Here is a 26,607-nt window from a genome sequence, read left to right on the forward strand (position 1 = left end):
GGGGCAGTCACTGTTGAGAACCACCCCTCCTCCCACATGTCCCTTCATTGGAGGAAATAAGCAAATCACACCCAACATCTCACTTATCTGGAACAAGAGGGACTTTTCTGGATAAGTGAAGCAAACTATATATATATGTGTGTGTGTATGTGTGTATATATCTATTTATTTATTTTCATGGAAAGCCACTGAAAAAGTAGAAACGCCAACTATATTTAAAACCTAGTGTGTATTTTCCAGCCAGGCACTGTGGCTCACATCTGTAATCCCAGCACTTTGGGAGGCCAAGGTGGGTGGATCATCTGAGGTCAGGAGTTCAAGACAAGGCTGGCCAACATGGCAAAACCCCATCTCTACTAAAAATACAAAAATTAACCTGGTGTGGTGGCTTGTGCCTGCAGTCCCAGCTGCTTGGGAGACTGAGGCAGGAGGATCGCTTGAACCTAGGAGGCAGAGGTTGCAGTGAGCCACGATTTCGCCACTGCAGTCCAGCCTGGGTGACAGAGTGAGACTCCGTCTCAAATAAAATAAAATAAAACCTATTGTGTGTTTTCCTCATTATGCCACTTAAAATTATGTGTGAATATACAATAATAATACTGATAGCCTGTAGTCCTGGCTACTCGGGAGGCTGAGGCAGGAGGATGGTGAACCCAGGAGTTTGAGCTGCAGTGAGCTGTGATTGTGCCACTGCATTCTAGCCTGGGCAATAGAGTTTTAATAATTAATAATCATTAATTCACTAATAATAATTTTTGTAATATAATTTCACCGACAGTCATGGCTAACTGATCAAATATAGTCCACCTACAATGTAACAGACAACTCATTCCTCAATGTGCATGACCTTGTAATTACGTCTTTTTCACCTAGAGAAGATCTTACAAAATATACTTCTCTTGCATATGGCTGGACCTAACTAGTCTCCCTATTTTAATATTCTTCTTTTTAGTGTTCCTATTTTGTTTTATGTCTTTCGAGACAGGGTCTTGCTCTGTCACTCAGGCTGGAGTACAGTGGTACCATCATAGCTCGCTGTAGCCTGGATCCCCTGGGCTCAAGCAATCCTCCTGTCTCAGTTTCCTGAATAGCTGAGATTACAGGCACATGGCACCACACCTGGCTAAGTTTTGTGTTTTCTTTTGTAGAGATGGGATTTCGCCATGCTGCCCAGGCTAGTCTTAAACTCCTGGGCTCAAGCAATCAGCTGCCTCGGCCTCCCAAGGTGCTGAGATTACAGGCGTGAGCCACAGCACCTGGCCTTAGTGTCCCTATTTATTTATTTATTTATTTTTGAGATGGAGTCTCACTCTCTTGCCCAGGTTGGAGTGCAGTGGCATGGTTTCAGCTCATTGCAACCTCTGCCTCCCGGGTTCAAGCAATTATCCTGTCTCAGCCTCCCAAGTAGCTGGGATTACAGGCACCTGCCACCGCACCCAGCTAATTTTTGTATTTTTAGTAGAGATGGGGTTTCACCATATTGATTAGGCTGGTCTCAACCTCCTGACCTCAGGTGATCCACCCGCCTCAGCCTCCCAAAGTGCTGGGATTACAGGCATGAGCCACTGCACCCAGCCTAGTGTCCCTATTTTAATGCAATGATTTTGTTTCTGAACTAATATCACTCGCCCTCTGAATTTAATAAGAAATATTCCAGCAAGGCCGGGCGCGGTGGCTCACGCCTGTAATCCCAGCACTTTGGGAGGCCGAGGCGGGTGGATCACGAGGTCAGGAGATCGAGACCATCCTGGCTAACACAGTGAGACCCCGGCTCTACTAAAAATACAAAAATCAGCTGGGCTTGGTGGCGGGCGCCTGCAGTCCCAGCTACTCCGGAGGCTGAGGCAGGAGAATGGTGAGAACCCGGGAGGCAGAGCTTGCAGTGAGCCAAGACAGTGCCACTGCACTCCAGCGTGGGCAACAGAGCGGGACTCTGTCTCAAAAAAAAAGAAAAAAAAATAATATATATATATATATATATATATATATATATATATATATATATCCCAGCAAATACCCATCACTAACATGTCACATACATGTAACAACAACAAAATCATGAATCTTTGCACCTCGTTTGATGAGTGACCTTATGAAGTGGGGTCTGTTTTGTCCGCCTTCTTGAACAAGACAAACAGGTCTCTCTCCACCCCATGACGCCATAGAAGGAACCAGCCTGGCTTTGTCATAGTCTCCTGGTGAATCCTTGAGCCCTGAGAAGGAGAATTGCTGGCAGAATCTCTGGATTGAATCCCAGTTCTACCACTTTCTAGCTGTGTGACCTGGGACCAGTCACCTCCCCTCTCTGGGCCTTCCATCTTCTCTGTAAAATGGGGATGAAAGGAGACAACACGTGTAGCGTATTCAGTGGCTGGCTGGTAGGTCATGTGTGCTCAATAAGTGTCAGCAAAACACAAACAAACAACCAGCTGAAGGGCTCGCTGATCTGTCCTCAGAGGCCCTTTCCCAGTTGAGTCTGAGATTGCAACATCATCATGGACATTGTTTGCCCTTCTGTGATGCACGCCTCACCCCAGCCTGGGGAACCCTCCAGGAAAGGCCTGATTTATCTCTGGGTCCACAGCAGCCCGCGCGGAGCAAGCGTTGGAACTTGCTGAATGACCACTTCCCCCTGCACTTGTAGGTAGAGCTCTACTGCCTGCTCCTTGGGTCCTGTCTCCTCTGTCGGCAGCAGCTGTCACTTGCCATCACTCAAGGCTGGGTGCTCCTCATCCCCTAACCAACCCTGGCCACAGTCACTGATAACCCCTTCCTCTGAGCTGTCCCCTCCCACCCTCAGCTAAACTGGGTGCTCTATGGGGACGGGGACAGCCAGGGGTTACCAGTGTGCTGGGAAGGGCAAGGCCCCAACTCAGAAGTGCCCCCTATGTGCCAGGTCCCCAGCTAACCCCTCCACACCTGCACTCAGTCTCGAATCTCCCCAGCATTCTGGGAGGTAGGTAGTAATTCCCGCTCAACCTCCGATAGCAGCAGTTAAGAGAGGAGGAAAGTCAGGCTCAGAGAGACCAGGCACCTTCCCAAAGTCACTAGGCAAAGGTGTGATGGGACCAGCGTTCAAATCCCGGCAGTGAAGTCCAGAGCCCAAGCCTGCAGGCTGACTCCTCTCCACCCTGCCAGAGCCCCTGGGTGGCCTGTCTGTCCTTTCCTTCAAGCCCCAGCCCTGGTGGTCCCAGGCTACTGTGTCCACCCGGAGGGGAAAGCAAAGGAGGGGTGTAGTCCTGACTCAGGCGCCCCCAACCTCCCTCCCCAGGCGAACAAAGCCCAGGGTCTCTCTCCCAAGTGGGGACTTTCCCATAGTGCCAGACCCATTTCCTGGAGGTGGGATAAGGAAGAAACAAACCAGAGGCCCAGAAACTGACACAGAGAGGAGAGGGACAGAGTCATCAGGCTGCAGAGTGGGAAAGGTGGCCAGAAAAAGAGAGAGAAGCTGCAGAGACTTGGGCAGAAAATATGAAGAGAGAGAGAAGGGGGAGACCCAGTCGGGGAGGGAGGGAGGATGACAGAGAAATTCAGAGTGGTGAGGGTTGGGGAGAGAAGAAGCGAGAGCAAGAAGAAATGAGGGGGAGAGAGTAGGGATGAGACAGATTCAGACAGACAGAGGGAGACTGAGGCAGAGAATGAGAAGTGGGAAGGGCCGGGACCTGGAGAGCTGGAGGCGGAGGGAGGGTGGATGTGGAGACCCCGTGCAGGGCAGCAGAGGGGGCGGGCCTGCTGGCGGCAGCAGAGGCTGTTTCCGCTGCACCCCTTATCAGCCTGCTGCCAGATGTTCAGATCCGATGCCAATGTCAGAGAAGTCCATAGTGCTGGGTCAAGGCCGTGGCCGGCGGGAGCCTCAGCTGCAGTGTGGGGAGGGGGGCTAGGGGCCTGCAATAGACCTTCTCGCTCTTCCCCCTCTGCCTGGTGGCTCTCTGGGCTGGACCACCTCATGGGGATGGGGAAGACCAGGTGCCTCTGGGGCCACTTCTCTAGACTGAGAGCAGGGACTTGTGGAGGCAGAGTGGGGCTCCTGGCAACACGTGGACACGTACATCTTTGCACATTCGAGAAAACACGTGGACACACACTCAGGCACATGAGTGCATAGTGCCACATGGAGACAGCTCACAGAGTGCAGTGAAGAGCTGCGCCCCCACGGCATTCCGCAGTACCCCATAGCCTGCTGGAGCCCCTGCTCTGCGTGTTCAGCTTAGGACCCTACCCCTCGACCCCTCACCTGACCCAGGACTGCAACCCGCGCTGGAGAAGCGAGGCAGGGGCCTCTTTGTGGCTGATACTATTCCCGGGGCCCACACTGCTCTTCTATGAACTGGATGTGCCCGGAATCTGCTGCCCCCAGGGCTGGGCAGAGGACCTGGGACCCTTAGATCATGAGGCCTGGGGGAGCCCCCGTAGGAGGTGCAGAAGGTGGCATCTGGCAGAGCTGGGCTCCAGCCTTGGGTCTGGCCTCTCCGCCAGGCTCCTGGAGCGTGCAGTGCAGCTGGGGCCCCCAGCTTGGAGTAGCTTATCTCTCGGTGCACACGCTTGGCCCTCAAGGGGTGACCCAGCCTTGCTCCCCACATTCCACTTCAGCCACGCAGCCGGTGGGCCCCCCACAGCCCCGAGAAAGGGCCTGTGCTTGGAGGGTGGTCAGGAGCCATCGCGCTGAACCACCCCCTGCTGGGCTCCAGCCCTACACAGCCATCTCTGGTGTCTCTTCGCTTGTCTCTGCTTTCACCTCTGTCATGATGAATCTGTCACTGTCGGTATCTTAATCATGTTCTAACTTGTTTCTCTCTGCTATTTTCAGCCTCTTAGTCTGTTTTTCTTTTCTCTCTCTGGGGTCCTTGAATGGGGCCACATCTAAGGATACTGACGCTCTTCTTTCTAGCTCACAGTGGCCAGCTGGGTGGGAATGTCTGTGAGAACTTGGGCTCGGGTGAGGGACAAAGGGCCTCGGAAAGCAGGGACCTTGGAACTGTAGTGGGTGAGCTGGGGCAGCCCAAGGAGCCCAAATTCAGGCCCCCTCCCACCCACGGCTAGGAGTCAGCCTGGATGATGGACACTGATAGGGCTTGGCGCTGGAGGGCTCCGCCATTTAGTGGAGAAGCCTGGGGGTGGTAGCAACGGGGAGGAAGCTGGGGCTGGAGGTCTCCCAGCCTGAGAGCCTCCTTCCTGTTTGTAGGGAAGTCACTGCCTCAGAAACCTGCTAGCGGGAGAGGAGGGAGGCCATGGGGACTTCCGGGAAGCTGGCCAAGGGCCCGAGGCCACCCTCCCTGTGCCCACATGGGGCCCTCCGGCCCTGGCTTAAAATAGTGCAGTTCCTCCTGTAATGCTGCTGGGCCCAGCCCAGACCTCAGAGCGCTGCTGGCTAGCGGCTCGTGCTGCCCGCAGAGGCCCAGGTAGCCAGCCCTCCTCAGATTGTGGCTGGAGGCTTCGTGGGAATATGAGTGGGAACGGGGAGTTGCAGAAAAAGCATGGGTTCCTGAGTCAGAAGCCCTGGATTCAGGTCTCAGCTCCAACACTGACTAGCCGTGAGACTTTGGGCTGGTCCATTTTGCCTCCCTGAGCCTCAGTTTCCACTTACGGAAAACAGGGTGAGCGCCTGGCTTTTAACCTGAACGAGATGACATATGTAGCAGATTCCTTTCGACCTTGCCACACATAAAGTGGACACTCAAAAAATGGGAGATCCTTTTGCCTCCAACTCCTCATCTGAGGAAGTGCCTCCTGGAAGCACTCCTCAGTACCTACACTGCTCCCAGGACTGGGTGTTGAACAAGGAAGGTTTGTGGAGAGGCAGCATGCAGGGAGGGCAAGATGGGGCTGTGGTCTCCATGGTGAGACTTGTTGCCAAGGGAACAAGACTCCAAGAGCCCTAGGTCTGGCAGTTGGGCACTTTTGCCATAGGATCTGAGAGACTGATTACCACTGTGGACCTAAAACCCTGATGGGCAGCCAGGCCAAGGCTCCTGGCTCTGCTGAGTTTCTGCTGTTGGGGTGTAGGGGCGACAGCTCCCCGTACCCAGCCTCCTTTCAGGTATTGACTTCACTGAGACCCAACATTAAGCCAGACACACTCACTCTTCCTTAACCCTGCCCCCTGTCCCCCAGGACACAGGTACCATCACCTCCATTTGTCTGACAGGGAAAGTGAGGATCGGAGAAGCATCTGTCTGGGTCAAGGTCACATACAACCAGGAAGGGCAAGAACTGGAACGAGGAGTTGCAGAAAAAGCATGGGTTCCTGAGTCAGAAGCCCTGGATTCAGGTCTCAGCTCCAACACTGACTAGCTGGTGAGATCTCTGGTTGATGTGCCTGCTGTCTCATAGACTGCTTGAAGGAAATGACCCCTGGAAAGAGCTCTGTGTAGTCAGACCCAACCTCATCCCAGGACTTTCCCTTGCCATCATTTCCAGAGGCGTCTGTCTTCAGACTCTGACTTAATTTGGAGTAGCCAGCTTTCCCTGTTTCTTCAGGTATGTAGATGGTTTTACGTACCTCTGAGGGTTTGCACAAGGATAAGAATCGCAGCACAGATCCTATCGAATAGTACGCGCTCAATCGATGCCAGTTTATATTCATTCCTGACATTTGGTTTATATTCATTCCTGACATCTTGCCAGTTATGTAACCTCAAGCAAATGACTTACTCTTTCTGGGCCTCAGTTTTCTTATCTGTAATATGGGATCATTATAGCATTAATCTCACTGGGTTGCCCTGGGGAATCAGTAGTACTCTAATGCACACAAAATATTTAGCACAGAGCTTTGCTTTGTTTTCTAGATGTTACTTTATTATTGTTCCATATTATTGGCTGGCACCCAGGAAACTAAAAACTCAGCGTCACATAAGCAGCAATTTATGTATTTAGAGCAGTGTCCTTTTATTCCATGGAATATTATCCCAACAGAATTTTAACAGGAGGCAAAAATGTCCAATGCTCAAATGCTTTTGGTAGAACCTGGGTTAAACGTTGGTTTTCTTCAGGTGGGACTTCTCAGAGCCTTTTAGTATGCCAATAAGGGCTGAGAATCAATGAGGACGATAGAGCAAGTGCAGCACTTCCCATATTTTTGGCAACAGAATTCTGGCTTTTTCCATGGAACCATCTCGGGGTGAAGGGGGGGGGGGTGTCTGTGTTCTGAGAAGCCATACCAACGGTAGCACCTGCAGTATTCTACGTTTGGGCAGCACCGCTTTTCAGCTCACTTTGGTTGGGTCTGTTCATCCACCTCTTACAGAATTAATCCTTTATTAATGGTTTTTATTTTTATTTATTTTTTTATGGCAAAAGGTTCACCCAAAGGCCGTTACTGAGCTTTGCTACAAACTCTGGACACCCACATTCAGCACTACTGAATTGCTAAGACTGAGCAGGGAGGAAGCCTGTTGCAACTTTAGTATCAGATAGACCTGGATTCAAAAGCCAATTCTGCCACTGACTCATGTGTCATCTGAAGCAAAAGGCTTAACTTCCTTGAGCCTCAATTTGCTTATTAGAAAAACGGGGCTGACACCTACCCCTTGCAAGGCCGTTAGGAAGATTACTGAGGTGACACGCGCGAAGCACCAATCACAGTGCCTGGACTCTCGAGGCAGTGGGCCAATGCGTCCCTTCTCCTCCCGGCACCTCTGTGTATCTGTTCCCTCTTGTGGGGCAAGGAAGACAGTGTATTAATTCGTTCTGCAGCATTTCCTTTGTTCTAAACCCATCTCTTTCAAAACTCAAGGGCTCTCTGGTTTCTTGTGCTGGAGGCTGAGGAATGGGAAGGCAGCTGGGCTTCCCTCATTTCACACAAGAGGATTAATAGACTTTGATCAAACCCTCCTCAGCCTTTATCTTCCCAGCCTGAGAAGCCTTCATCTCTCCCATCTGTCTTCATACACCACTCAACCCAAACTCTGCCACTTCTCTGATCATATGAGCAGGCCTACAGGACAGTTGGGTAGATCTGGGTTCAAGTACAAACTTAACACTCCTGTGTGATTTTGGCCACATCCCTTGATCTCTTAGAGCCTCCATTTTTCAGCTCTAGAAAAGCTATTAATAGATCTCACCTATTTTCTGGAAAGACAGTATCACTTTGTTAGAGCACAGTGCATCCTAGACCATCCATTGGCCTCTCATGCACTATGATGCTGCCCTCTTGCCCAAGACTCAGCTGACGGCTTTCTTTCCCCACACTCCTGAATGTGGCATCCAAGGCTCCCAATTGCTTCTCCAGCCTCAACTCTTGCTAATCCCTCCCACCTGCCACCATTCGTCATGGCAGTCCCTTGTTATACCGGAACACTCCCGTCTTTCTGATACAGCCAGCCCTTTGGACATGGATCCCTCCACCTGGCCTACCTGTGGATCCCTTTGCCTCGTGACTTTCTTCAAGGGCCACCTTCAACAACACTCATCTGTGAAGCTCTTCCTGACTATCCTGCATAGAACAAGCCACTCCTTCTCCAGGCCCTTACAACCCCACATACATTCCTAATGACAACCTCATCCCCCCTGCACTGCCGTCTGTATCTGCCTCTCCACTAGGCTCACTTCTCTGGTTGTGCCACTCACTCCGGGAGAGTCTTTTCACCTCCCTCAACTGTAGTTTCTTCACTTACAAAATAGAAGTAATAATCCTTGAAGTTCAATATGGTGCCTGGGACACAAGGTGGGCACTTCAGTCAGTGCTGGTTCATTGATTCAGGCAGTTCTGAGACACCGCCCCCTGCCAGAGCCTCAGCAACAGTAATTGAGGTGGGCGTCAGCTATGAGCAAGAGCCACAGGTCTGAAGGCACAAGCCAGCACCTCAGGACACGCCATCATCCCTCCCCAGAACCCCAGACAAGCTTCATAGACAGATGCCATGTGCAGAAGGATTCACATTTATTGGTTCAAATACAGTACCTAACACTTGCTAAACATGCATTTCACACTAATTGGTCACATTTCCACAGGTAGTCAATTCACAGAACAGGGCCCATCCCTTGCCGGCTGGCAGGGTGGGAGGTAGCAGAGGGCCTGGGTAGCCTGCAGAGCCCACCAGCTATCATTTGGTTATGCAGGGTTGATGGAGTCAGGCTGGCAGGCAGCCCTTGGCCGGCCCTTTGGGGACAAGGGCTCAGGGACATCCCGTTTCCTCGATTCCTACACACGACTGTGGGTGGAGGTGGACCTAGGGCAGGTAACCCGGGGGAAGGCTCGTGGATGTGTGTGCCACCAGAGCCCCTAAAGGTAGTGTCTATGGGAGTGGTGCTCCCTATGCCCTGGAGCACAGGAAGAAAATGGAGGCCTCTTCACGGGGGTGACCAGTCCCTGGCTGGGTAGGTGGGAAGGAATCCCCAGACATAGACCAGACATTACAATGCAGCCACCAGCCCCTATGGCAGACCTGGGATGGCAACACAGACAAAAACACCAACAGCCCAGGGCAGGCGGGGCTTCTTTCCCGACAGAAACAAGTAAACAGAGCAGGAGCTACAGTATTCTTTTCCCACAGGATTGCTCAGAGAGGAATCGACCAGGATGTCGCTTAAGAGGTAGTTTTTTTTTTTTTTCTTTTTCATGGAAATTTGAGTCAACATTATCATCTATTACAAGACATTTTAGAGAAAGAAAACAATGGTCATCAAAGGGCAAAGACGGCAGGGCTAGATCTGGGGACCAGCCTCCACCAGTAACACAACTTTTGTTCTTGGGCTTGGAGCAGGTTCTGACCTTACTCACCGCCTCCCTTTGAGCCTACAGTTGATTCCTGTGCAGGCTGTGGCCCATTTAGGGCTTCAGGCCCAGAAGACGGATGCTAGATGGGGACTGGGCTAGACAGAGGGACCAGGCTTCTGTGAGCGGGAAGAGGCAGGGCCACCGTGGCTCATGTCGTAGGACAGCTAGAAGCCTTCAAGTGTCATGGTGGCCCAGGTCTGGCCAAAGCGGAAGCCCCAGCTTGCTCCAGACTTGGCAGGCTCTCTGGAGCTCCCGCCTTGGAGGAAACAGTTCAGGTATGGCTCCCAAGCCCAGAAAAAATGTTGCTGTGGCAGCCTAGAGAGGAGTTTCTGGGGATCCTGTAATTAAATACACATCCCTGAGCTGTGGCCCCAGAAACCCTTGTCTCTAGGCTAACCAGTTTCTAACATGTGGTGGAATGACTGCCGTTTCTCATCCTGACACACAGATAAAACATCATTTCACAGACACTGGACATAGATGCTTCAAGCCAAGCAGAAAGGGAGGATGATCAACTGCAAAGGCAGAGGGGAGTGCAAGGGAACTCTCATGGGCTGGGGTAGGGGGAGGCAGGGGAGTAAGAGTAGCATTTTTTTTTTTTTTTTTTGTTAAATTTTTGTTGTTGTTGTTGTTTACTTAAAAAAATCAATTAAAAAATTCAAAGCTTAATAAAAGGGCTGGTCTGAAAGACTGGATTCTTAAAACAATTGCAAAAATTTCAAAAGCAACAAGGAAAAAAGATATATACCAGGGCCCCAGAGAGGAGGGCCTGGAACCAGAGCTCAGCTTTCTGTCCTGCTGAGAGGACAGGGTTCCCTTAATTCGACCAACCTTGGACATGGCTTAGACGTTGCCCACAGTGGGTTTGTCTGTCTCCATCAGTCCCATTCCCCCAGGAAATCCAGAATGAACAAACAAATGTAGGAAATGGTTAACAGAGCAACACAGCTAGCTCAGACTGAGCCCAGGATTTTAAGGATCTGGTGACGGTTGACCACGGCAGGTACTCACTTCCCTGAAAAAGGGTGGCAGGTGACAGGCAGGCTGATGTGGACTGGGTGACATTCAGTGATGCCACAGAAACCTTTAGGATTCCTCATTCCTTGCTCTGGTTCTGGGGAACAGGATAGGGGGGATCCTGCCTACTTCCTCCTATCCCTGGGGGTTTGCCCACCTCTCTTTTGTGAGTGGGCCATAGGGGCTGGGTGTCCTCTGAGCCAGGTTGAGCCCTTTGAGACAGATTCTGGGGAATTTCTCCAGATTAAGGGCAAGACCACCAAACCTTGCAAGGGACTCCAAAAGTCTACAAAGGCAGCCAGAGATCATGAATAAGTTCCAAGATGCCAAACTTTTGTCTTGGGACAAGAAAACATCAAAAAGGACAGGGAGGAAAAGGCTTGCATGTTTCAATGTAGTGTAAGGAGGTGAGATTCTCCTTTTCCATGTAGCTTTCAGAGTCGTATTTTTATGGCATAAAAATTCGCACTCGGCCGGGCGCGGTGGCTCACGCCTGTAATCCCAAGACTTTGGGAGGCCGAGGCGGGTGGACCACGAGTTCAGGAGATCGAGACCATCCTGGTTAACACAGTGAAACCCCGTCTCTACTAAAAATACAAAAAAAAAATTAGCCAGGCGTGGTGGCGGGCGCCTGTAGTCCCAGCAACTCGGGAGGCTGAGGCAGGAGAATGGCGTGAACCCGGGAGGCGGAGCTTGCAGTGAGCCAAGATCACGCCTTGCACTCCAGCCTGGGCGACAGAGCGAGACTCCGTCTCAAAAAAACAAAAACAAAAACAAAAACAAAACAAAACAAAATTCTCACTCCAAGTGAGTGCTTTTGCTCGCTGGGGATCAGAGAGAGGGCAGAGAGAGAAATTAGAGAAAACATGTACAAGTTTTCTCTCCTTCCACTAGCAAAAAGGCTACCTGTTAACCAAACATTATGGGAAGAAAGCAAAAAACAAACATACCAAACCTCCCCCTCCAACCTTTCTCTGTGTCCTTCAAACCAAATTCACAAATACATCTAGTGGACGACCTAATGTCTCCACGCTGCTAGCTACACTCCTACCTTCTCCTCATGATACCTGAGTTTGCAATGCAGCACATTCACTTTACCCTGTTTTAAAAAGCCCATGTCATAAAAGGACTGGTGCAGAAGACATTAAAGATGGTCCACAGGTCAGGCTCCAGCTCGGAACACATGGCCACTTGGCTCAGAGATTCTGCAGGGCTCTCGGCGATGAATGGGCTCTTTGTTCTGTGGAATCTGCTGCAAACATTTGTAAAACTGGATTTGTACAATGGCAACTTGCAGAACCTTTCCCCTACTCCACAAATTAACAACTTGCTCTGTTCAATACTACGTTGTTGGAGAGACATGTTCTTGCCTCATCAGAGAGCAATTTCTTTTGACACCCAACACAACGGGTAAAATGTTAAATTTGAAAAGCAATTTCAAAAATAATAATTGGACAGATGGAGGCCTCAGCAAAGAACGATGCTGTACACAGGAGCTGTCTTTGAGAAAGGGTCTGTGATATGTGTCTCCTTCCTGATCTGGAGGAAAGCAGCTCAGAGTCTGACCTGTGGCCAAAGAATGTGATCTAGTTGGTTAGATAAAAAAATTCAGGGGAACAAGTATCATGAACTTAGAAATAAACAGATACACACGAACACACAAGAATCTTCCCATTGATGTGAAAACCATGCTAGCTGGAGCTTTTCCTGAGGAACATGTCTCTTCTTTCTCAGAGCAACTGGGCAAACGGCATTGAGGAGTCACGCTCTGAGTTTCAGATCCATCAAGGGCCACAATCATCACTCTGTGGGTACCCGTAACATTTCACCAGAAAGAAACAATTATAATCAGGCATGGACTACCCAGTATGCACACGACGTGGTGGCCTCCTGGGTAGCTTCACTAGGTTGAGTTGGGGAGAGAGCAAACAGCCTTTGACTAAATAGGCAGAAGGAGGTGCCGTGGGCCCCTCCAACCTACCCAGGCATGCAGCCAACTAAGTGGTCAGCTTGCCACACTGGCTGTGGAAGGTACCTGGGTGTAGGCAGGACAACTGCTACATTAAGGCGAAAAGGGGAAAAGCACCTGAAAGAGTTCCAAGACAGACCTGGTGTGGCGCTGGCCAAAGTCAAGAGGGTAAGGAACACGTCCTGGGATGAGGTGGGGCAGGTAGTGAGAGATCAAGGAGTCCAGGCCATGTCTGCAGAGGTAGCAGCCGGGCCATCAGGAACCTGAGGTAGTTTAAAGCCCCCCTTCCCTTCCAGGTGCTTCTGGCTCCAGCCCTCCAGGCCTTGGCTGGCCAGTCCACAGCTGGGCCACTCTGGGCCTTGGGCTTTATGTTCGGGGTCCCTGAGGAAAACTGGTCTCACTCTGGAGAGAAAAGGAGAACTTGGAGAAGAATTTAGGGGCGACATTTCTGGTCAGCAGACAGGTGAATGAATGGTCCTTCTCACTGTATTTTTAAAAAAGCCTGAAGTTTTTGGATTTAGACCTGAGGGTATGGTAGGAAGGGGAGGGGAGAGGAACAGGAGATTTCAAAAGGGGAGTGTCTATTCTTTTTGCAGTCTGGCCTTGCCCTACTACCCTTTGAAGAAAATAAGGTGAAAGGAGAATAAATCAGTAGTGGGCACCAGGCTTCAGAATATGGCATTCTGCTCAGCTGGTTTTTCAAAGGGCCAATAGGAAGTCAAATGTGTAAGGGAGCAGGAAGGAGGAAGGTGGGCCTCAGGAGATCCAGGTAAGGAAACTAGGTAGCTGGGGGCCCCAAGGGAGCTGGGAGGCGAGTCCTGTGGATCAACTGATTGCCAGGACTTTGCCTAGATGGAAAGTTCACAGTGGTAGACAGTGATGGTGGTGCAGGGGTAAGCAGGGCAGCAATGTGTGAGAACAGAAATTTTTCTGCCCTTAGGACTTGTTAGGTGGACGGATACCTGCCTTAAATATGGTCACTGTGCCCTACTCTCTTAATTTGCATGCTTTCCAAGGAAAGGACATGGCTCAATCTTCATCTCCTGCCCTGTTGCCGTCTCACCAACCTTGCTTAGTAAATCTCCTAATAACACTTTGCCCCTTTACAGTGTGCCCTTTTATCTGGCAATTCTGTGGCTAAAAAGGCAATTTGCTCTCTGACAGACAAATGTATGTCTGCTGAGAAAATGTGGAAAAAGTAGGGATGGCCACACCCCCCATTTCCATTGAGGTAGTTATCTTTGTCAACATTATGGAAATAGTCATCTTAGCCCCATCCCACCCTCTCCCTCAAAATACAAAAGAACTATTTCTAAACAATGACAACACTGTAACATTAAACATCTTCACATTCTGTAAACTGTAAGAAAATGCATTGGCTGCATTCACACAAAAGCATGTGCATCATGTTGAAGGCCATACATTCAACTCTGTCGTGAAATAAATATATAGAAAAATGAGGTTAAAAAAACAGACAAACAAACAAAAACTCTTCTTGCTATGGAGGCAATGGGAAATGCTGCTCCACAGACTCCATCTTGGTCTCTCCGGCTTTTTCCTCCAGAACCTGTCCTGCCCACCCAAGGCGCTATGGTTGGCCTGAGGAGGGCACTGGGAACAGGTCATTCCTTGCCCACACTTGTCTTGCAGGAATGCAGCACCACCTTAAAGAGGAGGGGCAGCTGCTCCAGGGGCACATTCACCATCTTTCCTGGGAACAAAGGGGGAGAAGAAGAGTTAGCAGTGGTCACTCTAGTGGACAGGCAAGTCAGCCTTCTTGGACTGCTGTAGGGAGAGTATCACCTTGCTGAGTGACTGGGGCAAGAGAAGTGCCAGGAGTATCACAAAGGTCGGACACACTGTGTTAACATCCTAACATCCAGACCCCTTTGGGTGCCCTAGGGAGCCTAGTAATGGTGCCAACTCATCATCATTCTACTGCTCAGGGAATACTTACTCTGTTCTAGGTGGTTAAATGCATTAACTCATTGAATTCTCACACTATCTCTGTGTACTGCTTTTTACCCTCATTTTATAGACAAGGAATCTGAAACTGAGAGGTAGTCTGAGAAAATTCTGTCCTGTTTCCTTCACCCCCTCAAGCCCCGGTAGATTTTCTAAGTAATATTCTATAAAATATTATACTTTGGAATGGTTTAATAGGTTAATAAAAGTACTAGGGGAAAAAAGAGCGGGGGTAAAAGGCCAAATACATTTGAGAAACTCAGGGTTAAAAGAGCTTTACAGATTTCTTGATTGAAGGGCTTCTCAGAGCATTCAGTGTGCTAATACAATTTGTAAATACCTAAGGCTGTGTTTCTTCTCCCAAACTGTACCTCTGAGTGACCTGGGGAGCTGTTTGAAAACACTGATCGATCTCCAGACTCCACCCCATTCCAATTAAACCAAAATCTCCAGGTGCAACTCAAACATTGATTTTTTTTTTTTTTTTTTTAAGTTTTCCAGGTGACTGGAAGTGTCGCCAAGGCTGAGGACTCAGTTCTATGGAGGAGAGTGGTGTGTAATTGTTGACTTCCTTTTACTTCACAGAGTACCTGCTTAATAGCTCATATAGTAAACTCTAGCTTAGAAAATACTGAGACAAACTGTCAAAATATTGCCAAAATTCCAATAGTTTAGGCCCAGATCACATTTGCTAGACTGCTTTGTGGCCCAAGAAGTAGGAAAAAAAATTCCCTTGTCAGATTGAAATATTTTTCTTTTAAAATTGTATTGCTTTCTCTAGAATTTTTATGTTGAATTAAAAAACTGGATTGCTGAATTTTATAGGAAGAATCCTAGTCTATAGGTCACATTTCTGAGCTGCCCCTCAGTAAGTGCTGGACAGCCAGAACAAGAATATTTACTACATGAAGCAAAGCAACAACCAGAAAAGCCAGGATTTTATATTGAAATAGACCTATTTAAATGTCAGGAAGCTCAGAAGGGGTCAAGACCACATAAAAACATACATACATACACACACCCCCCAATACATAAAATTCCTCTGCAAATATAGGATTTTAAACTTTATTTTTCCCATTCTTATTTTATCTTAATTTTTTAAGAGATGAGGCCTCACTATGTTGCCCAGGCTGGTCTTTACTCCTAGCCTCAACTGATCCTCTTTCCCCAGCCTCCTGAGTAGCTGGGATTACAGGCATGAGCCACTGTGCCTAGCTAAAGATACCACTTTAAATAAATGATCCCTCAAAGCTCATGGGCAATTCTGTGAAATGAAGGTAATCTTAAAAACTGAGATATAATTCATGTATCATAAAATTCATTTAAAGTACACAATTCAAGACACTAAGTTAATTTGAGATACTCTGAGCCTCTGTTTCCTCATCCATAGAATGGCTATAATATCACCAACCACCAGCAGAGACTGGTGTGAGATTAAATGATATAAGGCCACAAAGTATCCTGCACATCATCAGAGCTCAGGAAATTAACTTCTCTTCTCTAGGGAGAATGCAAGCTTCTCATTATAACAGACCCTTTTTGAGGGCAAGGGTGAGAATTCTTTCATGCAGCTGGTGATGGGCTGGAATGGGCACCCTGAAAACACTGCTTGCCTCATTCCCTTCACAAGCTAAGAGAAGCAAGGAAGGGTTGGAAGCCCAAGACCCAGAATGTTACCTGCAATATATCGAATCTCAGGTAAGCACATCATGAGATCAGGAAAGCGGTTTGGCTGATGTGTGTATTTATATTCAGTAAAATCCTGGCAAATGTACCAGTATCGTTTGTTCAGCTGTTCCAGCTGTGAGGCACTGGTCAGACCCCTGATATCTGCGGGAAAAACAAACATACAGGGAATGGCACGGGCATTCTAATGTGGAAGAAACACCAGCTCCTTAAATATGTGCATCTTTCAACTAAGTTACTAAACACTCAAAACAGCGGATCTTCTCTGATAGGGAGGAACTAAGCTCTGCGTAAGGGAAGAGAAATAAGAGAGAGACGAAAAAAATAGAGGACAGTAAGCAGACAGAGCCCCTTGAGGGCTAGGGCTTCTCTCAACTTCATACCAAACTCCCAAAACAACCAGAGAATACGAGAAAATACTAAACAAATGACTGAATAACCTACCTTTCCAAATTAATCCTTTACAGTATCTTTAAATTTGCCCTTTGCTGGAACCAATCAGAAACCCTGCTGAGGCCGGGCGCGGTGGCTCAAGCCTGTAATCCCAGCACTTTGGGAGGCCGAGACGGGCGGATCACGAGGTCAGGAGATCGAGACCATCGTGGCTAACACGGTGAAACCCCGTCTCTACTAAAAAATACAAAAAACTAGCCGGGCGAGGTGGCGGGCGCCTGTAGTCCCAGCTACTCGGGAGTCTGAGGCAGGAGAATGGCGTAAACCCGGGAGGCGGAGCTTGCAGTGAGTCAGCCTGGGCGACGGAGCGAGACTCCGTCTCAAAAAAAAAAAAAAAAAAAAAAGAAACCCTGCTGATACCTACACATTCAGGTTTGTAACACACACACACACACACACACCCCACCTCCTATGCGCTTCTGTTCTTAATCTTCCTCCTGGGCTGTCCCTCCATTTTTTTTTAGATAGGGTCTCACTCTGTCACCTAGGCTGGAGTGCAGTGGTACGATCAACAGCTCACTGTAGCCTCGACTTCCTGGCTCAATAGATGATCCCACCTCAGCCTCCTAAGAAGCTAGGACTACAGGTGTGTGCCACCATGCTCAACTAATTTTTTAAGTTTTCTGTAGAGATGGGGTCTTACTATGTTGCTTGGATTGGTCTCAAACTCCTGGGCTCAAGTGATCCTCCTACCTTGGCCTCTCCAAGTGTTGGGATTACAGGCCTGAGCCACTGTACCTGGCCCCTCCATTTTTTCTACATAGATTTCTCTCTATATATATATAAAGAGAGGGAGCTATGTATGTGTATATATATAAATCTTACCCACCCATATAGAGAGCTATATATGTCTATATATAAATCTTACCCACCCTCTGAGGCTCAGCTCAGATTTCTCCTCCTTTGAGAAGTTGCTACTGTTCTCCCCCCATCTGAGGCACAAGTAATATGTCAAGTGCCATCAGAATGTATACTTCTTGAGGCCAGAGACCTGGAGTCTAAGTTTTTTCAATGTCTTTAATGCTCAGCACAGGGCTTGGCCTAAGGGAGACATGCAGAACACCAGATAAATGCATGAATGGTGCAGAAGTACAAAGAGGTTTGGCCAATGTATGGTGAGAGTAGGCCAAGAGAAGAGGAGCTCTGGACTGGAAACAGGACACAGGACGAGGGCATTTGCAATGCCACAGGCAGCAGAAGAACCCAGTGCCACTATGGGAGCACAGTACACATTAGCTACTTTGGAAAAAAGAGAATACAACCCTCCTCCCTATACTGGTTTTACCAGCAGCTGCCAAGTGCCCCTTTGCAGGTAATATTCCACATAAATCACATCCGGCATTCTTTTTTTTTTTTTTTTTTTTGAGACGGAGTCTCACTCTGTCACTCACGCTGGAGTGCAGTGGCCCGATCTTGGCTCACTGCAAGCTCCGCCTCCTGGGTTCACGCCATTCTCCTGCCTCAGCCTCCCCAGTAGCTGGGATTACAGGCATGAGCCACTGCACCCGGCCAATTTTTGTATTTTTAATAGAGACGGGGTTTCACCATGTTAGCCAGAATGGTCTTGATCTCCTGACCTTGTGACCCACCCACCTCGGCCTCCCAAAGTGCTAGGATTACAGGTGTGAGCCACTGTGCCCGGCCCAGCATTCTTTTAATTAAAAGTCATGCTTGATATGCGCGCGTGTGTGTTTGTGCACCCCTACTCTGCCCTGAAGGGGCTGTCAGAGCCACTGCCAGCCTGTTACAGAGGCCTTATCTCCAATAGTTTCATCAGTCACTCTGCTCTTCTTCAGTCACTGGTAAACTTGGTACATATTTAAAATGACGCACGTACTGTCCTTGGTGTCTGTGTGCAAATGCATTAAAACTGACTAAACAAAGCGAATCCTCTTCCTTCCTCTATGAGTTATAGAGATTGTGGCATTTCAGTTTGGAGAAAAAAAAAAAAATCCAAAGCATTCCTGCATTCCCTGTACTATAAAGGGTCAGGGTGATGACAAGGGGGTGCACAAGTCTTCCTGGATTGAAACCTAGATGGTGTGATGGATTCTGTGTGACAGTCCTGAGGGTAAGGAGGGGTGAAACAGGAGGGCAAATCAAATGTCACCGACCCCCCTGGCCCCCGCAAAGGTCCCTTTTCCTACCCCAGCCACTCACCTTGATTTAGGAAGTTAATTGCTTTCATGCAAGCATACTCCTCATTGCTGACCTTTAGCTGATGGAACTTGTGATAGAGGTAGATGAGCCGCTCGATCACCTCCATCCCTTCATCACTAAATCTGGGGAACAGACACAGGTGTTAACAGTTGGTTGTCATACCAGTAGGGGCCAGGAAAGGGCAGCCAAAGAGCTCCTACAGCTCCTTCAACAGGCTGAGCTTGGAGGAAATGGGATCCAAAGCCATTTGGGAAGTACAGGCAGATCCATGCTTTGTCTACAGGCCAACGTAGCTCATGCAAGCTGCTTTTCCCAAGGTCAGGTAGAGTCAATCTAGGTTCAAATCCAGCTCCATCACACACAAGCTATGAGATCTTGGCAAGGTCATCTGACCCCCCTATGCTTTGAGGTCCTCCTCTGCAAAATGATAATGCTTGCATTCTTCGGCTAACAAGGGCCAAAGAAGGTCTGGGATATAAATGTGGAGAAACACAACATTATTAAGATACAGCTACTATTGAGATGCAGTCTCTGGTATCAATGGCAGCTGCCATGGTGACTCTATGTGAGACTCTGCCACACTGCAAAAAAAGCTGCTGATTGTATTTGCTTATGTTAACTGCTTCCAGCAGAGCTGAAGTTATGCATAGCGAATTTTTTTTTTTTTTTTTTTTTGAGATGGAGTCTCGCTCTGTCACCCAGGCTGGAGTGCAATGGCGCGATCTCGGCTCACTGCAACCTCCGCCTCCTAGGTTCAAACGATTCTTCTCCCTCAGCCTCCCGAGTAGCTTGGATTATAGGCACCTGCCACCACATCCAGCTAATTTTTTTGTATTTTTAGTAGAGACGGGGTTTCACCATGTTAGCCAGGGTGGTCTTGATCTCCTGACCTCGTGATTCACCTGCCTTGGCCTCCCAAAGTGCTGGGATTACAGGCATGAGCCACCGTGCCCAACCTGCATAGTGAAAATTTTTATTGGCATCCCTGACTTTCGCAGGAGGGAGGAAAATGTTAACTGAGTTTCCATATCACGCCATCCTCTGTGCTAGGCACTTCATGAGCATTATCACATTTAATTCTCTCAACCCTATGAGGTGAGTAAGATAATCATCACCACTGTACAGATGAGCAACTGAAGTTCAAAGAAGGGAGGGATCTGGTCCACAAATACACAGTTAATTGGTGACAGAGTAGGAATTTGGAACCTGAACCCAAGGCCTTGGTTTTTCTAATATCTAAGGTGGTATATCCTAGCAGAGGGGGCTCAAAGCCCCCATGCTCCTTTCTTTGGGTCTAGGAGTGAGCTCTCTGGGGAAAGTCCAAGTTTTAGGCAACAGAGCCCCAGGCTAGGCCAGCCCAGGGGATTAATGTTTTGGGTATACTTCATACCAGAGATGGAGATACCATCAAACCAAGCAGGCAAACACTTAACCAGGAAGCAGGAGTTTATAAAAGACGCGGTCAAGTCTGGCCTGAGTCATTCTAGCAGTGGCCTGGCTAGTAGGCAGTGGGTCCCAGATGGGCCTCAGATACAGCTTAGTCACAAAGAGAAGCAGCTTAGTTTCAGGCCTGCTTCCTGGTGACATCTTCAGATCTGTGCAATACAGCCCTGTGCCAGGCCAAGAAGGCCCTATCTGGGTAGGCCCCAGAACACCTGGGGATGAACTATTGCTTTCTGGAATCTACTGTTTTCTGTGTTAACTTTGAAGGCTTTGCAGGCTTTGGCTTCCTGGACAAGCAGGACACTTTCTCTTGCTTGGGGAAAGCCTGGCTCTGGTTGGGGCCGGAGGCTCCTGCCTTTTTTAAGCACCAAGGGGAGCCTCAGCAGCAGGTAGAGCTAGTTCTCAGTATCCATGAGTTCTATATCTCTGGGTTCCACCAACTGCATCAAAATATTTTTTAAAAAAACAATACAACAATAAAAAAGACAAATTTTTAAAACACAGTATAATGGCTGTGTATAGTGGCTCACACCTGTAGTCCAAGCACCTTAGGAGGCTGAGGCAGGCAGACTGCTTGAGCCCAGAAGTTCGCTACCAGCCTGGGCAACATGGCAAAACTCCATCTTTACAAAAAATACAAAAATTAGCTGGGCATGGTAGTGCATGCCTGCGGTCCCAGCTACTCGGGAGGCTGAGATGGGAGGATCACCTGAACATGGGAGGTTGCAGTGAGCTGTGACTGTTATCACTGCACTAGCCTGGGCGATAGAGTGAGACCCTGTCTCATGAAAACAAACAAACAAACAAACAAAACAAAACCAACCAACTAAAAAACCCGAAAAAGAAAAAAAAAAACAAGAAACTCTCCCAAACCAAAAACCAATGTAATAACTATTTACATGGCATTTACATCATTTATATTGCATCCAGTATTATAAAGATTCTACAGCTGATTTAAAATATACAGGAAGATATGCATAGGTTATACACAAATACTGCACCATTTTATATGAAGGACTTGAACATCTGTCGATTTTGGTATCCATGGGGATCCTGGAAGCAATCCTCCACGGATACTGAGAGATGACTGCACATGCAATCTGGAACTCTGACCTTCGGCCTTGGCATGGCTCCCAGTATGAGCTGGGGATTCTTTTAGCTGATCTGAGCTACTATGGCTGACTCAGTTTCTCTGTACCTGGCCCAATGGCTTTTAGAACTTTACTGATATGTTCCCAGCCTGGCCAATAGATTCATATTGAATAACCACAATAACCACCAATCTATAATACCATTTCTACCATTCTACCATTCGTTGAGTGTTTGCTACCGGCCAGGCACATTAAGTATTCTACAGACATTTAATTTTATTGATATTCCCAATAAATTAACAGAATGGATACAAATCATAACCCCCTTTGTTCACATGTGGAAATGAAGGCTCAGGGAGTTATTTACTGAGTCTCTATTATGTATTAGGCCTTTTCATATGCATTCTTACACTTTACCTTGCTGATAACCTGGAAGGATACATGGTATCACCACCATGTTAGGGATGAGGAAGCAGAAAAAGAGGTGGCTACCCCAAGGTTGCATGGGAAGTAAATGGTAGTGGTGATGAGGCCAATGTTCAAACCTAGGTTTTCTAATTCCAAGCATAGGGACTTTCCTCAGCACTACACTGCCCACCCTTGATCCTGTCTTGTTCTTAGCTGCTACCTGGAAAAGGCTAACCACATACTACCACAGGGGACCTCAGGAGTTGTGTCCCTACAGTAACTCAGAGCAGGGCCCAGCCCTGGGAGGATGTCAGGTCTGCTACAGTGCACAGAACTGTCCCTGCAAGTACCTCCAGGATGCTGACTTGCAGGAGGCGGTACGCCTGGGAGTGAAGACCACTCCTCATCATAGCACTCTGTTGGGTATTTATGTTCTTGAGAGTGGGAAAAAAAGTTCTTTATTGCCAATTTCTTTCAGTATCTGCCTGGAGGGGTGGGGATGAAATGGGGCAGGGCATAAAAAAGGAGGACGCAAGGGGAGAGGCAGTGTCAGCATCTGTCTGGTGGCAGAGTATGTAGCAAGCAAAGATAATGCTCTGTCCTTTAATCAGCAACCCCCTACCCCAAGTGTTCACTCTGGCACTGTAGACCCTGCAGGTGTGTGGCTATCAGCCAGATCCCTAGCCAAGGGTGCCAAACCTGTTCCTGGCTGACTCTTAACCTGAGGGACACAAAGGAGTTCCCAAGTGCCTGGCCTGTCCATATGCCCTGATCTGCCCTTTCTCTTGGGACAGCACATCCCTCTTTTCCAAAATTCCTCCAACAGGCAGCCACCATGGACCCCCAGTAGTGGTGGGGGCTGGCAGCTAGCCCGGCAGCCCCCACTCAGTCTCCACTGCCTGACTGCAAAGCTTTCCTCCACACCCCGCATCCCACCCCTTGATAAACAAAGTTGTTCTCTGTTCCATGGGCCTGCCTTTGCCTGTAGCCGTGCCTCCTCCACATCTGCCCACTCCAGTTTTAATGCCCCTGTATTCACTGTCTACAAATTATCACATTCAAAGCCAGAAAGTTGGACAAACACACCCATTCTTCTTCTAGGTTCCCATTACACAAGCATGCTGGGACAAGGAAAACATTCCTGCCAGGATCCCCCAAACCACTGGACCATTCAGTCAGCAATTCAAACTGACACTATGTAAGTTATGTCCCATTAAGGGGGCTGAGAGACTCAGTTGTCTCTTTTTCATTCATCTAAATGCACCTACCCCCAGAGTGGCCATCAGCCACAACCTTAGAGAAATTGCCATCTCAGCACCCATGTACAGACTCCAAGATGAAAACCAAGACTAGTTTCAGGACAAATTCCAGAAAGTCAAACCTTCTGAAAATGCTCTGGGAAAATAAGAATTTAGTATAAGGCAATGTTAAAGAGGCTGGGCATTGGAGCACAACAGACACAGGTGATAAACTTAGCTCCATCTCTCTCTAGCTTTGTAGACTTTAGTTTTCACCTCTCTCAACCTCATGCTCCCCATCTCTAGAACAGGGATAGTATTAGTGCCAGTCACACAAGATAGCAGTAAGAATTCAACAGATAATATATGTAAGGCACTTAAGACAGAATTTGGCATAATTGTTAGCTGTTATCACTACAAACAGCATCATCATCATCTCTCCCATTATTGTAGCAAAAATTAAAGCCTGTTTCCTGAGCCTTATAGTTAGGCAGGGAAGCTGGGAGGCAACTTTCCAGAGATCTGGCAGAAATGGAGCTGGTGCTGAGACAGAAGTGCCCATTAAAGCCCATCTAGCTCAAGGCATCTTCTCTTGAGAGGAGTCTTGATTAGGGCCAGGAGCAGTCACTGGCTGGTGCTACAATCTGCTTTAAATCAAATTCACCCGGTTCACTGTCTGATAACAGTCTGATTAAGGAATATGGGCACCATAAATTTGATTCAATATTTGAGAAGAGAAAAAGGAGGTGATCATGTATCATCTGGGAAAAGCCTTTCCATGACAGCAGGAACTCACTTGCACTCAAGAGTTGTGAAGAAGTAAAGGCCATCTGGGGGAGTGGGAGCAAGGCAGTAGCAGGCAAGGTAGGAGAGTGCTATGGCCAATTACAGACTCCACAACCTGGGTTTCTAGCAGAGAGGTTACTGCTTTCCAGTGGTTAACCTGACTCCAGAGGTTCTTCCACTTCCTATGACCTCCTAGGCAGTTCCACATGCATCTCAGACTCCACAGACACCCAAACCAAACTCATTACTCATCTCCCATCCTGTTCTTCCCTGCTCCTTCATCCTGGCTAAGAAAATTGGTGCCCACCTGCCTGGCTAGTCCAAAAACTCAGCAGTCATCCCCGACATTTTCCACTCACTGAAGTCCCACTGACTTTATCTCCTTGACATCTCTTGGCTTTGTGCTCCCCTCTCTGTCTCCACAGTCACTGCTGCTTTGTCCAGGTCCTATTCTCTTTTACCTGGGCTATGGAACAGCCTCCTTCCTACCCAGCCACGATGCTCCAGTCTTGTCCACGCCAATCCATCCTGAACTTTATTGCCATAGAAATCTTTCTAAAATGCAACTTGTGTAATTCCTCCACTTAAAAACTTCCCAAGACTTAATACTATTTACACAACAAATCCCAAATTACTTAGATTGACATTTGAGCACCTTCATGACCTGCCTTGCCTGTATCTTTCTCTCTAGTCAATTCTCCCCTCATTTCTCTGTCTTAGATACATTCTCTTTATACCCTAAATCCACAGAATTGCTTTTGATTCCCTGCACATAGGAACCATCCAGGATCTCTAACTTCTAGGACTTTGTGTTATCTCCTACCTTCCTGTTCTCTACAACGTACCTAGAAATACCCACTTCAAGGTGCAGCTCAAATGTCTGTTCCTCTCTTAAGTTTTCCCCGACCCTGCGAACAGACGCACTCACTCCTTGGTCTATGCTTGTACAGTTCTCTTCAGATGCCCCGTCATCTCCACCAACAGAACCCTGCACTGTACGTTGTATCTGCTTCTTTTTGCCTCCCAGTCCCCTAAATCAAGGATATGGACTCTGAGTCAGAAACCATGTCTGCATCACCTGTGATCCCAGCTTCCTCCCCACAAAACACACGATACTCAGTAAATGGCCATGGAATCAGAACTAATGTGTTGAAGTTTAACTGTTATTTTTCCATCGATGGATTCCACAGTGGAGTCCAACAACAAATCCATTTCCTCTTCTCAGAACCCACTTGACAGCTCAGCAGCAACACACATTCTAAAGACAGCAACGTTCAATAAAACTTTATGTGATGATAAAAATGATCTTAATTTGTACTAGTAGCCACTAGCCATGTGGCTACTGAGCACTTGAAATGTGGCTGGTGCAAATGAGAACTACATTTCTATTTTTAATAAATTTATATTTTAAAAGCCACATGAGGCTAGTGGCTACTATAGTGGACGGTACAGCTTTAGATCCTCCTTGATTAGAAAAATTCCTACCAAGGAAGGAAGTTTCCTCACTACTGCTGTTACTGACTTTTGCCTTGGTCTTGGGGCTTAAGGGCCTGGCTACAGTGAAGTGGGATGCCTTATGAAGCTCAAAGCCAAAGAGAACCCTGTACTGCCAGTGACCCTTCCCTGCCTGCAGAGGGCCTGGGCAAACCCATTACTCAGGAGTGGAGTCCAAAGGCTGATCCTGTAGTCCCAGGCTAAACTGGTAGATTCCAGGCACCCAGAGAGGCCGGGCTCCTTGGGCCAGCTCTGCAAACCCTGACAGCATCAGAGCAGACTGACTGCTATCCAAACACCCCTATGGAGTAGAGTTATGCAGCAGGAGACAGGAATTTGATGGAAACAATGAATTAGAGGCTCTGGACAAGGGGTTAGGTCAACTGCAAAATCAGATAGCTCTGTTTACCAGACAGAGTGTCAGCTGGGTTCAAAACTCTGTCATTTATAGATCACCCTGAAGCCAGTAAGCATCATTAATGAAGGAAATATTAGAAAACAAGTACAGAGGGTCAGCAAGTTGAATCCCCCCTCCCCTAGCTGTGCAAAGGGCCCTTGCAAGTCTTGGAGCACTGTTCTCTGCTTGAGCCTTGGTTTGTCTTTATGCCACAACTGGGTGGCATGGGGAGATGGACCCCAGTTCTGTGAAGAAAAGTGTAAGAGCTGCTACTTTCCCCTCTCCAGCTTTCATGGATAGGGGCACCTTTTTTTCTTTTTTTTGAAACAGAGTCTTGCTCTGTCACCCAGGCTGAAGTGCAGTGGCACGAACTCGGCTCACTGCAAGCTCTGCCTACCCGGGTTCACACCATTCTCCTGTCTCAGCCTCCAAAGTAGCTGGGACTACAGGTTCCCGCCACCACGCCCAGCTAATTTTTGTATTTTTAGTAGAGATGGGGTTTCACCGTGTTCGCCAGGATGGTCTCGATCTCCTGACCTCGTGATCCGCCCACCTCGGTCTCCCAAAGTGCAGGGATTACAGGCGTGAGCCACCGTGCCCAGCCAGGGGCACCTTTTCTTTTCTTCTTGGTGCCCTGGAATCCCATGACTTTTGAACTAGCTAATAAAGGTCATTTATTGAAATGTCTATTTACGAATTAAGCATTTTAAGACTTTTTTTTTTTTTTTTCTCTCTCTGAGACGGAGTTTCACTCTTGTTGCCCAGGCTAGAGTGCAATGGCACAA

The 26,607-nt window shown here is 48.1% G+C and overlaps 1 protein-coding gene across 4 annotated transcripts in view; it reads right to left on the reverse strand.

Moving 5' to 3' along the window:
- Window positions 1–8,861: 8,861 nt before the first annotated feature.
- NR6A1 (nuclear receptor subfamily 6 group A member 1) overlaps window positions 8,862–26,607 on the reverse strand; it is a 256,395-nt gene continuing 238,649 nt past the window's right edge. For all 4 annotated transcript variants that reach the window (XM_073021918.1, XM_073021917.1, XM_008006275.3 and 1 more), the window contains 3 exons: window positions 18,966–19,087; window positions 16,344–16,496; window positions 8,862–14,412 (listed from right to left, as the gene is read on the reverse strand). In XM_073021918.1, coding sequence (XP_072878019.1) covers window positions 14,324–14,412; window positions 16,344–16,496; window positions 18,966–19,087 — 364 coding nt within the window. In that variant the 3' untranslated portion in view covers window positions 8,862–14,323. The remainder of the gene's footprint in view (window positions 14,413–16,343; window positions 16,497–18,965; window positions 19,088–26,607) is intronic.

This window comes from Chlorocebus sabaeus, chromosome 12 (assembly GCF_047675955.1).
Source record: "Chlorocebus sabaeus isolate Y175 chromosome 12, mChlSab1.0.hap1, whole genome shotgun sequence".
Taxonomy (NCBI): domain Eukaryota; kingdom Metazoa; phylum Chordata; class Mammalia; order Primates; family Cercopithecidae; genus Chlorocebus; species Chlorocebus sabaeus.